At 36.3% G+C, this 15,011-nt stretch overlaps 1 protein-coding gene across 7 annotated transcripts in view; it reads left to right on the plus strand.

Moving 5' to 3' along the window:
• The window catches only part of LOC127860706 (fasciclin-1-like), an 84,222-nt gene that overhangs the window by 43,573 nt on the left and 25,638 nt on the right, over positions 1–15,011 (plus strand). For 3 of the 7 annotated variants that reach the window (XM_052398963.1, XM_052398959.1, XM_052398961.1), the window contains exons 2-5: positions 2,993–3,401; positions 5,729–5,900; positions 11,931–12,040; positions 13,198–13,352. In XM_052398963.1, coding sequence (XP_052254923.1) covers positions 3,264–3,401; positions 5,729–5,900; positions 11,931–12,040; positions 13,198–13,352 — 575 coding nt within the window. In that variant the 5' untranslated portion in view covers positions 2,993–3,263. Of the gene's footprint in view, positions 1–2,981; positions 3,402–5,728; positions 5,901–11,930; positions 12,041–13,197; positions 13,353–15,011 lie in introns of all 7 variants that reach the window. The other 4 variants (XM_052398964.1, XM_052398962.1, XM_052398960.1 and 1 more) reach the window with 3 other exon arrangements.

Raw genomic sequence — 15,011 nt, forward strand, 5'->3', positions numbered from 1 at the left:
TCTGAAGAAGAGCAGTTTAGAAAATAATATATAACACATACTTACACCATGACAGGCCATATTCCACACTCACTTAATAATAAATTTGTGTCAGGATTTAGTGCACCGAGGATAATTCAATAAAAATTAGACGATCTGTACCCAAGGCCGCATGATAGAATTAAATATGAGATGTCTGTTATTCTAATCTAGCACGTGCTATTCACATGAACAAATGGCTGTACATTGTTTTTGTTGAAGCCATTTGTAAAATGTAAAACAAACGCTTCGAAGAGACTTAGATATTTTTCGTCCGAAGTAAATAGTATTAGGTCTATACAGTTACAAATTATAACAATTTGAAGATAAGATTAAATCAAAAGTTCGTACTTTTTTTGTTGTCTTAACTGAGCCTGCGAAAATGCTATTCAAACGCTAGTGAAAATGAACAGTACATCAACATGACATTGAAAACTTCACAATAATAGCAGGGTTTCTAGATATGTAAGTCTCACAACTGTATAGGGAAAGATTTGTAGCATTCTCATAAACAGCTGTCTAAAATGCTTTGATTTGTCCTGCAATTAGCAGTCAATCATTCGTTGCCAAACAGATTTTATCGCCAAAACAGAAACACGCAGGACTGATTTGCATACGGGACGTGTTATTATGGCGATCAAATTTTTAAATGTGACACGCAATTTAGAAACGTTTCGTAAGTACACAAATGCCTTGTTGCCCGTATTTACATTTGAAAAAATACGTGACTTTCCATACGCAGAACAAAGACAATGGCAACGCAACGTTTGTAATCTTAATTGGACATTTTGTTTTTCTTTCTACTTCAATAGTGCGATGCTTTCTGAGATTACGTATTGATAAGATTTTATAATGAAAAAAAGTGTGGATTACTAGTTCAATTTGCTATTTAAGTTTAGAATATTTTGCTTCCGCCCGTTTTCCGGAATCTAAATCGTTCAGCGTTTAATAAGAGCATTACTTTTTTTAACTTTATGGAAATGTACACTTTAAAATCTTGTTAACAACAAATATCGAGTAAATAGAGTGTGTACAATAATATTTTATTGGTAAGTTGATGTTTAAGTAATCGCACCAATGCCAATTCTTTAAAGAGGATTTAACCCTTTCCCCATCAGAAAGTGAACATGAAATGGTTTTTGCAACCAGCATACAACCAGAACAGCCTGCGAGTAACTCGCACTCTGTTCAGGTTGTATGCTGTTTGATGCCCATCAGTATCTAGGGGTTGGAAATGAAACCTTTAAAACTTGAATATGGTAAGAAAAGTCTGTAATTAAATTTAACTTTCTAAGTGGGGTAAAAGGTTAAAGGGTAAAGGGTAAAGGGGTAAAGGTTTAAAGAAAAATGTATCTGTATATCATTTTAAACGTAGTATGCAGTGTACACAAAATGTTCACTTACAATGAATAAAACATGATTATGAGAATGAATGAAACAAGCATAATTGCTTTTGAAAACTACACTTATTTATTGATCTGTAACGTATTATTAAAACAAGTCAATCTCTGTAATACGTATTTAGCGTAAACGGTAATGTTGTTTGAACAATAATTTGTAGAGAACGCAGTATTAAAAGTAAACGTTGAAATCAGACTCGAAATATTGAAGCATGGTAGTATCTTCCCATAGAAAACAACGGTGTTTGCAATCATTTTAGGTCTGCAATAGCTGCCGATTCTCATCTGAGACTTTTGTCTTGTCCCCGCCTGATCAAACACGCTGATCATCAAAGCAAACACCATTTCATTAGATAAATCTGCTAGACTTTCTAGAGATCTTGGTAGCGGTCTGTCACAGTTTTTGTATTGCCATCACTGCTGTTAGAAAACAATTACATGTACTGAATTGTCTGTTTCTTTCCATGAACATTTTTGGCATTTTGGCTATGTGTGTTTTAGATTGTTTATATCAAACGATGGGTGCAATAAAATAGAGTTTTGTTTGTTTAAGACACATTCACAATGTGTCATCTTTATAGCGCATTCGCTTTCTACACACGGTCTTGTGAATGGAAAAATGATGAAATATAATGATAATCCACAAATTACTAGTATCTTATTAAAAATGATTGAGGTTTTTACTAATTATCTAGCCAAGTACAAAAGCTTTTACGCATGCGTTTGTAATATGTATAATTAAGTAGATTTTGTGTGAACTCGTTCCAACTATCGGATTTTGTGCATGTGTGTATCAAAGGCCGCCTTATAAGGATAACGGTGTGCGCTGTAAGACCAGCGAAAATGAAAACGCGTTTTAACGTTGATAAGGTACTGTTAAAACAATTACGTGATTGACGACCTTATGGGAGATTTACTGACTGCATTGGTAATGTCTTACAGTGTAGTCAGCCTGGTTTGTGTATTATTAATTAAGATCTTATAATAATCGAAATGTTATTACATCTAGTTCAATTTTCATATAATACATTGTATAATATTGAAATTCCGTATTATATAATACAAACGATACATACTTTAGTTGTAACTGTATTAACGCTCGTTGACTGGTTGGTTTGCGTTCTGCACGTATGATTGCAAAGAAGGGTCAAGTGAAGCGTAAATGACCGCGTGAAGGATTCTCACATTTCGTGGTACATGCCAAATTGAAGGCATTGAGACGTGAGCATTGCTGTTAGCTAGAGATGTAAGTGTGTGCGCAAATGAGTGAACTGGCGCTGGTGACAGGGAGAGAGAAAGAGTGGGGATTTATTGATAACAAATTGTTACTAAGTAGATTTGCGAACGCACTGTTAACAATGGTTATACATTAACGATGTTCGTAGCAAATTGCAAGCGTTATATTGGTTGTAAAATACAGATTTGTACAGATCTTGATAATACTGGATAATCCTCGGTTATAATAACACAATGTTTATCCATGACGATAACATAAGTAAATAGTGCAAAGCTTACTTTCATTGTCTTAATATTTATATGTTCTGATCGAGTGTTGAATCTAAGTGTTTCTGTAGTAGCGGATATTAAAGGACTTCTTGCTATTACGGACAATATGCAGAAAAGAACACATTATACTGATGCAAGTATGCGATTGTGAGCATATGTAATTAAAGAATTGGTGAAAAGCAAGCGATTTCATTTGGCCCAATACGCCCCGCGACGAAAATGGATATAATGAATAAACAGTGTGGTAAATCATCATGAAACACTGACGAGAAAGTGAAAGAAAGGATGAGGCACATACAATGCCAACACTCATGATGATATTGTGGTTGTAAGACAAACATGAAAATATGCGTCGTGTTGACTATAGTTGGAACTGTCTTGGTTGTCATGGCAACCCTGGGGATGACTGTGATACCTCCTGCACATCACCGGAAGACCGTATTTCAACACATACAATACTGGAATAGACTGCGCAAGGTTGGCCTTTATAACTTCTTTGGTCATGATTGTGAGGTCTATCATTTGGAATATGTAGATATCAACTTCGAAAGTAACTATCTTATGTTTAATTATTCATTCTAAAATCAGTTGATATAATTAGTTGTTTGTTTTCTTCTTTTTGACATCTTTCTTTAAAATTCTTCTATCAGTCTTAAGTATCGTATTTTTTTGTTCTCAAGTACTTATTTCCCGAAATTAACGCACTGGTCGATTCTTGTAGAGAATATATTTTAACCATATGATTTTTCAATCTTTGTTTAATGTTACGAGTATATCTACGCGAACCGCAGTTGTACAAATACAGATATTGACATTGTTTGTCTCCTGCATCATTATTCATAAATTTGAGAACAGTTATGACATTTTCAATGGCCGTCCGGTGTATAGTTTTTTCATATTTAATTAGTTCACATATACTTAATAGCTTTATATGGCAATTCCTTTTAAGAAGTGATTTATTTTAATAGAAACTGACAAACCCTGTGTCATTTTCTGATCCTACATTGAAAACTTATGCAGTAACTCTACTAGTGTTGTAATAATTATTGGAGGGAAAGTACTGTCATTTATATCGATTCTGAGCGTAAAAGATGTGGTATTGTCACGTAGTTATTTTTGTCAGCAAACATGATTTGTTGTCTAGAAGAAATATTGTTTTACCAACTATAAAATATGCTACCAGTGTGTATTCCTTCATATTCCTTCCTATTCAATACTCATGATGTAGGATTGCATTATAAAACAACAGTGTATGTATGGTATATGTATGAAACATGTAAGGTACTGCAAGCGGCCGAAATCCAACGACGGCATCATGCTCTGAACTGACCCCAACCATAACAATATAATCCATAATTTTTCACCAGGCCCATACATTGTTATTTAATTCAAGACAAACACAAAACGTCAATTGCTATGTCAGATACGTCGCCAAAGGTCAAATGCCCCATACATTTTATGTTTAAACATATAATAAGATGGTAATTTGAAAGTTTCGCAGATAAGAAGTTTTTTTTGCAATAAAGATGTATATATATGAATATGCATTCCATTATTCAGTGGAAAACGTGTCTTGTATTACAAATCGCATCTGTAGTACTTGTGTTTTTGTGTCGCTTTTATTGAGTAACAACACACACATGGAAATAAGTCATTTGAATTAACGAATTAAAACAAACCAAAACAAAAACACAAATCATAGAAATACATTAATTTCCAAAACGTAAGGATATTTGTTGCAAAGTATGTATGTTGTTATGTTTCTATTGTTATTTTGTATTGTGTCTTAAATCATTGACTGACAAGCGGTTTTTAAAAAATAAATAAATAGCAACACAGATATGTGCTATGAATTTTCATAAACAAGTTTATAAACCGATATGAAAAATGCGTTGCAAATTAAAATGCTTCAGTTAGATCGGAAACGCGCACGTTTCAGAATATTACAGACCCCTTTCATATCACGTTTCTTATTCAAGCGTTACTGTTTGGCATAAAAATTCTCAGTGTCTATTTATTATTTTATGATCATTCCTTTGCAGTGTTTAAACATTGAAACGCCCATGTATATTAAACAACTGCCAGTATTCCCCAGGACAGAGTTTGAACAAAGTAAGATTTAAAATGGCGAAATACATGTTGGAAATTATTCAATCACTTACGATTTATATAACTTATCTATTTATGTTTCAATTGGTTATACGTTTGTACAGAAATAACGACAAATCCGTATGTTCATTTTCATTCAGCTGTAAGTAAAATCGATTCAGATTTCTCTAAAAATATATTACATAAAGGCCACCAGGAAGCGTCAACCCCAAAGATTATACTTATCTAAGTGTCCTGTCTTAAGAAATTCAAAGTTTGTTAATGTTAATGTGACCGCCTCATACGCTGTAGGGAACGGTTTACCGACTACATCCGCAATAATGTATAAGTAAACGTTGTAATTATAAGAGCATTCGCTGTTTATTACAATGTAACATGTGCAAGTGATTTCAGACACGTTCGTGAAAAACTGACTGGATCTTTGAGCGAAAAGTGTCGTCAGAGATAAGCCTGTGCTGAGTGTTCAAGCTTTTTTTGGGACGACACTTAACGCACAAGCATTGATTTCGCACAGGCTAATCGGGGACGACAATTTGTTCAAAGGAAGTTTCTGAAAATGCAAATCCCTTCCAGGCAGAAAGTGTCGTCCTTGAAACGTCTGTCCGGTTCGGACTTAACAGGCTAATCTGGGACGACATTGTACGCACATGCATTTAGCCCCGTTTTCCCAGACCATAACTTATTTTTGTTTCCAGTTCGCCTCCTTGATAAAGACGTACAACCTGTCCCATCACTTCGAGAGACCCGGCATCACAGTGTTCGTACCCGTGTCCTCCTCCAACGATGTATTCCTTACCGAGGCCGCCTGGTTTGGTTACAACACCAGTGATCGTGCAACCGTGGAAAGCATACTTCTTTATCACATAGGTGAGTTTTTCCAGTCATGTACATTTCTTTCAAAGCTGATAGGTGAGTTGGCTTTTACAATAATTAAAGGCGCATTATATATGAATACAACACTGACAAGTTCATTCGTATTCCATGATAATGCAGTACTCTTAAATTGAGATTCCGTTCGGTTTGGCTTCAACAGCGATTACAGTGCTGTCAAATACATACTTTTGGATCATATACTATTAACATGATATTCATTTATTTTTGGAAAACTTATCTAACTTACAATGCAATGGATTATCAAGTTGCATTTAATTTAAATGAGAGCATTTATGTAAGAAATAAGCCGCCGATTTATCGATTTAGATGTGATTGTTTGGGCATTCCTTTGGGTAAAAATATGTATAGTATTTTAATATGGACCGTGTTCTGTGAAAAGGGGGTTTAATGCAAATGCTTAAAGAGTCATCCCAGATTAGCCTGTGCAGTATGCACAGGCTAATCAAGGGCGACACTTTCCGCTTTTATAATATTTTTCATTTGTAGAGATTCTCTTATTAGCAAAAATCGAGTTCAGGCGGAAAGTGTCGTCCCTGATTAGCCAGTGCGGACTTCACAGGCTAATCTGGGACGAAACTTAACGCACACGAATTAAACCCCTTTTTCACAGAGCACAGCTCATATGTAATGCCACTTTGTTTAGCAACAATATGAGTGGACACGACACAGCCACAGCATTAGTGGACACGACACTGACCGTACGCATCTTTAATAACTTTAGGAGTTCATGAAGCTTTAAGATATGTCTCGATTTTTGTATTAAATAAAGGAATCAGCGTAAATGAATTGTATATGCATGTAATCGTTTTCACTGACGTAATACGTATTTTAAGTACAGCATTAAATCGATTTGTTCCTTCATGATATATGTCTTACGTGTATTGTATTTATTTTCCGTTTATCTAAAGAAACAACATATTTATTGTGTACTGCATATAATAAGAAGTTAAAGTTAAGTCAGTAACCTTAATACCATCAAACTGATTTTTTTTTTATAAAACATGGTAACGTTTGCTCGATTTAAATTGTGTCATGTTACAACGACCGCGCGAGTATACCGATTCGTATGTCAAAAACGTTTAGTTGTACTCATATTGCAAATTGCAAAGTGTATGTAGAAATTAAACAAATATAGCAACATTAACCCATTTATGCCTAGCGCCTAGAAAAAAGGCCTTGGCAAACAGCGTAGACCCTGATAAGACGCCGCATCAGGGTCTGCGCTGCTTGCTTAAAGGAATTTCTGTAAGAAATATTCTAAATAAAGTAATAAGTATACTAGAAATCCCTAATTTTGGAAATAAATTTATCCAATTTAGAAGGATGGGAGAGTCTACTAGGCATAAATGGGTTAAAAACAACTGCACCACAAAAACGCTTGAAGTATAAACCGTACTAAAGCGGTCCGTATAGCTAAAATCAGAACGTGCGCACACATTACAAATAGCGACAACTAGTTTGGGATTGCGCTATGAATCAGAACATGCGCATACACTACAAATAGCGACAATTAGTTTGGGATTGCACTTATGAATCAGAACGTGTGCACACATTACAAATAGCGACAATTAGTTTAGGATTGCGCTTATGAATCAGAACGTGTACACACATTACAAATAGCGACAATTAGTTTGGGATTGCGCTATGAATCAGAACGTGTGCACACATTACAAATAGCGACAATTAGTTTAGGATTGCGCTTATGAATCAGAACGTGTGCACACATTACAAATAGCGACAATTAGTTTGGGATTGCGCTTATGAATCAGAACGTGTACACACATTACAAATAGCGACAATTAGTTTGGGATTGCGCTATGAATCAGAACATGCGCACACATTACAAATAGCGACAATTAGTTTGGGATTGCGCTTATGAATCAGAACGTGTGCACACATTACAAATAGCGACAATTAGGTTGGGATTGCGCTATGAATCAGAACGTGTGCATACATTACAAATAGCGACAATTAGTTTGGGATTGCGCTATGAATCAGAACGTGTGCACACATTACAAATAGCGACAATTAGTTTAGGATTGCGCTTATGAATCAGAACGTGTGCATACATTACAAATAGCGACAATTAGTTTGGGATTGCGCTTATGAATCAGAACGTGTGCATACATTACAAATAGCGACAATTAGTTTGGGATTGCGCTTATGAATCAGAACGTGTACACACATTACAAATAGCGACAATTAGTTTAGGATTGCGCTATGAATCAGAACGTGTGCATACATTACAAATAGCGACAATTAGTTTGGGATTGCGCTTATGAATCAGAACGTGTGCACACATTACAAATAGCGACAATTAGTTTGGGATTGCGCTTATGAATCAGAACGTGTACACACATTACAAATAGCGACAATTAGTTTGGGATTGCGCTATGAATCAGAACATGCGCACACATTACAAATAGCGACAATTAGTTTGGGATTGCGCTTATGAATCAGAACGTGTGCACACAATACAAATAGCGACAATTAGTTTGGGATTGCGCTTATGAATCAGAACGTGTGCACACAATACAAATAGCGACAATTAGTTTGGGATTGCGCTTATGAATCAGAACGTGTGCACACAATACAAATAGCGACAATTAGTTTGAGATTGCGCTATGAATCAGAACGTGCACACACAATACAAATAGCGACAATTAGTTTGGGATTGCGCTTATGAATCAGAACGTGTGCACACATTACAAATAGCGACAATTAGTTTGGGATTGCGCTATGAATCAGAACGTGCGCACACATTACAAATAGCGACAATTAGTTTGGGATTGCGCTATGAATCAGAACGTGTGCACACATTACGAATAGCGACAATTAGTTTGGGATTGCGCTTATGAATCAGAACGTGTGCACACATTACAAATAGCGACAATTAGTTTAGGATTGCGCTTATGAATCAGAACTTGCGCACACTTTACAAATAGCGACAATTAGTTTGGGATTGCGCTTATGAATCAGAACGTATGCACACATTACAAATAGCGACAATTAGTTTGGGATTGCGCTATGAATCAGAACGTGCGCACACATTACAAATAGCGACAATTAGTTTGGGATTGCGCTATGAATCAGAACGTATGCACACATTACAAATAGCGACAATTAGTTTGGGATTGCGCTATGAATCCGAACGTGCGCACACATTACAAATAGCGACAATTAGTTTGGGATTGCGCTTATGAATCAGAACGTGTACACACATTACAAATAGCGACAATTAGTTTGGGATTGTGCTTATGAATCAGAACGTGCGCAAACATGACAAATAGCGACAATTAGTTTGGGATTGCGATATGAATCAGAACATGCGCACACATTACAAATAGCGACAATTAGTTTGGGATTGCGATATTAATTCTGAACGTGCGCACGCATTACAAATAGCGACAATTAGTTTGGGATTGCGATATGAATCAGAACATGCGTACACATTACAAATAGCGACAATTAGTTTGGGATTGCGCTATGAATCAGAACGTTTGCACACATTACAAATAGCGACAATAAGTTTGGGATTGCGCTATGAATCAGAACGTGCGCACACATTACAAATAGCGACAATTAGTTTGGGATTGCGCTTGTGAATCAGAACGTGCGCATACATTACAAATAGCGACAATTAGTTTGGGATTGCGCTTATGAATCAGAACATGCGCACACATTACATATAGCGACAATTAGTTTTGGATTGCGCTTATGAATCAGAACGTGCGCACACATTACAAATAGCGACAATTAGTTTTGGATTGCGCTTATGAATCAGAACGTGCGCACACATTACAAATAGCGACAATTAGTTTGGGATTGCGCTTATGAATCAGAACGTGCGCACACACTACAAATGGCGACAATTAGTTTGGGATTGCGATATGAATCAGAACAAGCGCACACATTACACATAGCGACAATTAGTTTGGGATTTTCTATGAATCAGAACGTGCGCATACATTACACATAGCGACAATTAGTTTGGGATTTTCTATGAATCAGAACGTGTGCACACATTACAAATAGCGACAATTAGTTTGGGATTTTCTATGAATCAGAACGTGTGCACACATTACAAATAGCGACAATTAGTTTGGGATTTTCTATGAATCAGAACGTGTGCACACATTACAAATAGCGACAATTAGTTTGGGATTTTCTATGAATCGGAACGTGCGCATACATTACACATAGCGACAATTAGTTTGGGATTGCGCTTGTGAATCAGAACGTGCGCACACATTACACATAGCGACAATTAGTTTGGGATTGCGCTTATGAATCAGAACGTGCGCACACATTACAAATAGCGACAATTAGTTTGGGATTGCGCTTATGAATCAGAACTTGCGCACACAGTACAAATAGCGACAATTAGTTTGGGATTGCGCTTATGAATCAGAACGTGCGCACACATTATAAATAGCGACAATTAGTTTGGGATTGCACTTATGAATCAGAACATGCGCATACACTACAAATGGCGACAATTAGTTTGGGATTGCGCTTATGAATCAAGCGTGCGCACACATTACATATAGCGACAATTAGTTTGGGATTGCGCTTATGAATCAGAACGTGCGCATACATTACAAATAGCGACAATTGGTTTGGGATTGCACTTATGAATCAGAACGTGCGCACACAATACAAATAGCGACAATTAGTTTGGGATTGCGCGTATGAATCAGAACGCGCGCACACATTACAAATAGCGACAATTAGTTTGGGATTGCGCTTATGAATCAGAACGTGCGCACACATTATAAATAGCGACAATTAGTTTGGGATTGCGCTATAAATCAGAACGTGCGCACACATTACAAATAGCGACAATTTGTTTGGCATTGCGCTATGAATGACTCGTTCCGTGTCCTGTGGCGACCAATACAGCTGGTCGGAATGGAAATTCAGATATTTACATAATGGACAATCCCGGAGGTTATATGTAATAATCGTCCCTCCGTGTATGTATATTGATTAACGTCATTGTCGGTGTTCGGGGTGATTTATTCGTTGATTGCATGCGACTGGTTATAGCTGTAAGATGTTGAAATACAATAACAGACTGATACATGATGGCGTTTTAATTGTATAACGAACAAACGCACATGATAAATTGGTTGGTGATTAAATGCCAGTTGTTTAGCATAGTTACATGTATTGTTGATCGGACAATGGAAAATTTTTGAAATAATTAAAACATACTGTATCATATCACGTAAAGCTTCCTAGTTAATCAATTACCAAATGGAAATCCGAGAAAGCATTCATAAAAGTTACCGGCCTAACGGATATCCAAGCAAGCACTTATTAAACGTTAAACGTAATACTCGCCCTACGTTTCATGTCAACACAACAATAAGTATACCTACAATGTCCAATGAAAATCGACCATTTTAACGAAAGAAACGAAGTGAACCGCATTGTGACGAATGTATCCGTGTAGACTCAAATTCACTCTACGATGAATGCCGACATCAGTCGACATGGAAAAATAACGCGGGGGAGTTTCGTACAATAAAGTTCATACATATAAATCAATTTTCCGTATGGAAATATTTCTACGCTAGAAGTGGTATGGTAACATAGATTTAATGCGGCATAAGACGAGCGAACGCGAGATTGGCTTTGGGCAGCTTTGGAAGCACGACATAGTTCTCATGAATACGTCGTTCTTCCGACGCTGCCCGAAGCCCGTCCTTCGTTGGCTTTTGCGTTCGTTCGTAAATGTTCGGATATCGTGTCGGGAAATTAACATGGACTATATTTTCGCACTAAAAATAAAATTGAGCATTTTGTATCTTATTAAATCTAGTTTACCAACCCCATCTAGTGTTTAAATGTTGGCAATTGCTATAAGGCACACTTACGTTTTTAAGGTTAACTTTATTTTACGAAATATTTTCCGAAATATTCGTTGATTTTGAGTATTCATGTTACTTTAATGGAAACAGAACAGCCAGTTATCTTAATGAACCTGCGTGTTTTTAGCGGAATCGGTAACGAATGTAGCTGATATGTCCTCAAGGAAATCCGCGATGACTCCTCTAGAAGGACAGAGGCGGTTGTTCTTTGGAAGTTACAACTACGGAGACTCGATTGTAAGTTGTTCTTCGGAAGTTACAACTACGGAGACTCGATTATAAGTGACGGCCTTTTAACTCAAGACTCACTTGAACCAGGCTTTGGGAAATGCGGGCTTAATGCGTGTGCGTAAAGTGTCGTCATAGATTAACCTTGCAATCCGCACAGGCTAATCAGGGGCGAAACTTTCCGCTTCTTTTGTATTTTTGTTTAAAGACGGAAAGTTTTGTCCCTGATTAATATTTCACAGGCTAATCTGGGAAACATTTTGCGCACAACAAAGTGTCGCATCTTTGCGACACTTTACACCCGGTTTTCCGAGGCCGAGGATCGTTTATTTAGCTCGATTGAATCAAAAGCTTACGGTTTACGGAGAAAATCGGTTACATTACATTGGTACTGGTATGTCCACACTTTGAACACATGGATTAAGGTGATTTGATTCAAACATTTGAAGAGTGTTCGATTAAATCAATAACGGGGAGTATTCGATGTTAGATTGTTGTTCCCTGATTTTGTCTTTCGTTCAGTAAGCAAACTCTAAATAAATCCCTGTTGCATAGCGTGCCACCTCTCACTGAACGCTGAATACTAATTTTGAACACACCGAATCAACTATAAGACCATAATGCTGAGTGGAGTACGGTGTAGAATCGTATTGTATTACTAGAATACATGCCAAAATAAGAATTTAACTAAATGTGCAAATGTAATTTTTCAGTCCATGAAATCTATTTTTTCTCATTTTAATAGTTTAAATACTTCAATCGTCAACGTATAATGTAAAAATAGCACTAATTGTTCGGCTAACAAAGCTTCATTATTACTTTTTTTATTTCCATTTCGACTGCGTAAAACGAATTGTAAGCACACTAACTTCTACATTTCCCTTAATAAGCTTCAATGCGGGAAAACGGGATTTAAATAATGTGCGTAGTTATCGTCCCATATCAGCCTGTGCAATCCGCACAGGCTAATCAGGGACGACACTTTCCACCTAAACTGGATATTCGCCAAGTAAAACGCCCTTTAAACGACAAAACCCTTAAAGGCGGAAATTGTCGTCCCATTGCGGACGGCACATTACGCCAATGTATTATGCCCCGTTTTCCCTGAGCGAGGCTCAACTTTAATTTGTGCAGTTAACATTTCTTGTACATGTCTTATGATAAAGGTACATACTGTCAACGGAGCCTGGATTCTGACCGCAGACATTCTTGCTAGCAATGGTATAGTTCACCTAGTGGACAGGTTTCTGATACCAATACAGTCCAACAAGACGGTCGCAGATTATCTGGAACATCCGGACATACAGAGGTTTTCATTTCAGTAAGAACATGCATTTTCTGTAAAGATAAGTTTAACTTCTATGTAATTATTTAGCTCGCTTGCATTGGTAGCCGATGGCTTATTAAAACGCTTTCATGTCCGTATCCTTAGTAGAACCAATACTTTGCGTGTCTGGAGGAGATCTAAAGAAACTCTCACAGTGTGGATCGAACCCGTGATGTTCAGATCGTTAAACGTCAACAATATCCACTTCAGCGACCTCTAATATGTGAAGATTAGACGTAATTTCAAATGCGATTGCATATTTGCCAGTTCTTCCCATTGATTATTTAATGAAGGAATTATTTATTATTTAAAATTGTGATTCTTTAAAAGTGCAAACATGTTAAAAACTTGTATGTACCGATGCCTGAAATAGTTAAACTAAGGAACGTTCTACTTTGGATGTTGTGTTATGCAAAAGGTAACATAATACTATATTGACGTTTTCATTATACTTAATTTGGTATCCTGTTTGATTTACTTAATATATTAATTATAGCATAAGTCGTGATTTTGTGTTGATGTATTTCTCAAATAAATAAACATCAAACGCCAGGAAAGTGTTATATATGTATAGCTTTATAGAATTTGAACCTCTTAATTAAATCGCTTAAAAATAATATCTAAACGAACATTTAATTAATTTTTCAACTACCAAACCCTACTGTTATAATTCAAATCAACTGATGGCACAGCCACTAAATAATAGCAGTATCGCAAATGTAAATACACCAACACACTCCGGAACAAACTCGCTTATCGCAGGCAAATCGGACCAAATTTACAAATGGATCTGTAAAAGTGTCTGTAATTTGGAAATTGGACGCCGCCATTAACTTACGAGTATCTGCAACGCCAGATTTACATATTATTTTAAGCGCCGCTGCTCAAACGTCTTGTTGTCAGGAAGGATTGCTTTGGTTTTCATTATCAAACGTTTTAACACGATTATCCCCCTTGTTTGCAATAAAATGTTTAGCAACGCTTTCTCATACGAGACTGCGGGCAATAAAAGGGATATTACGAGTGTCTGAAAGCACCTTTCAGGATATAAAAGACACATTTGAGTTTTTGCTTAAGTGCAAAATTGCGGAAAACAAATGAGATTGTAAGATTGGGTTCTTTATTGTGTGTAATTTCAAATGTTTTCCAGACATTCATTAGATACAGGTTTATAAACTGCATCACAATGATCCGTATCGAGGAATATTTGCGATACAAATTTAATAGTTTTTATTTTAGTTAAAAAAAAAAAATTAAGACGGTTTGTTACCAGATTTAAGACCATATGCATTGCCTTCTAGTAAGTTGAATTCAAGCTTTCTATTTAAGCGAAACACGCTTAAAAATATTTCCTCACACAAACTCGGCAATTCACATGCAAGAGACACAATTGTTGCATTTTCAGTATTTATATTAGAAATACATACACATGTCTTTCATAAACATAATACGTTCGAATATTGTACATACTTTATAAGTGAATATATAACTATGTTACACTCCTGTAATAGAAGTACTTCGGAATATGTTAGAGTTTGGAAACTCCACTTATCCCTCAAAATCTGACGGTAAAAACAAATCTTAAAAAAAATACGAACAATATCAACCGTTATTTTTTTAGAAATAACCATTTTGACATGAAATGAGTCAGCA

This window comes from Dreissena polymorpha, chromosome 15 (genome assembly GCF_020536995.1).
Source record: "Dreissena polymorpha isolate Duluth1 chromosome 15, UMN_Dpol_1.0, whole genome shotgun sequence".
Classification (NCBI taxonomy): domain Eukaryota; kingdom Metazoa; phylum Mollusca; class Bivalvia; order Myida; family Dreissenidae; genus Dreissena; species Dreissena polymorpha.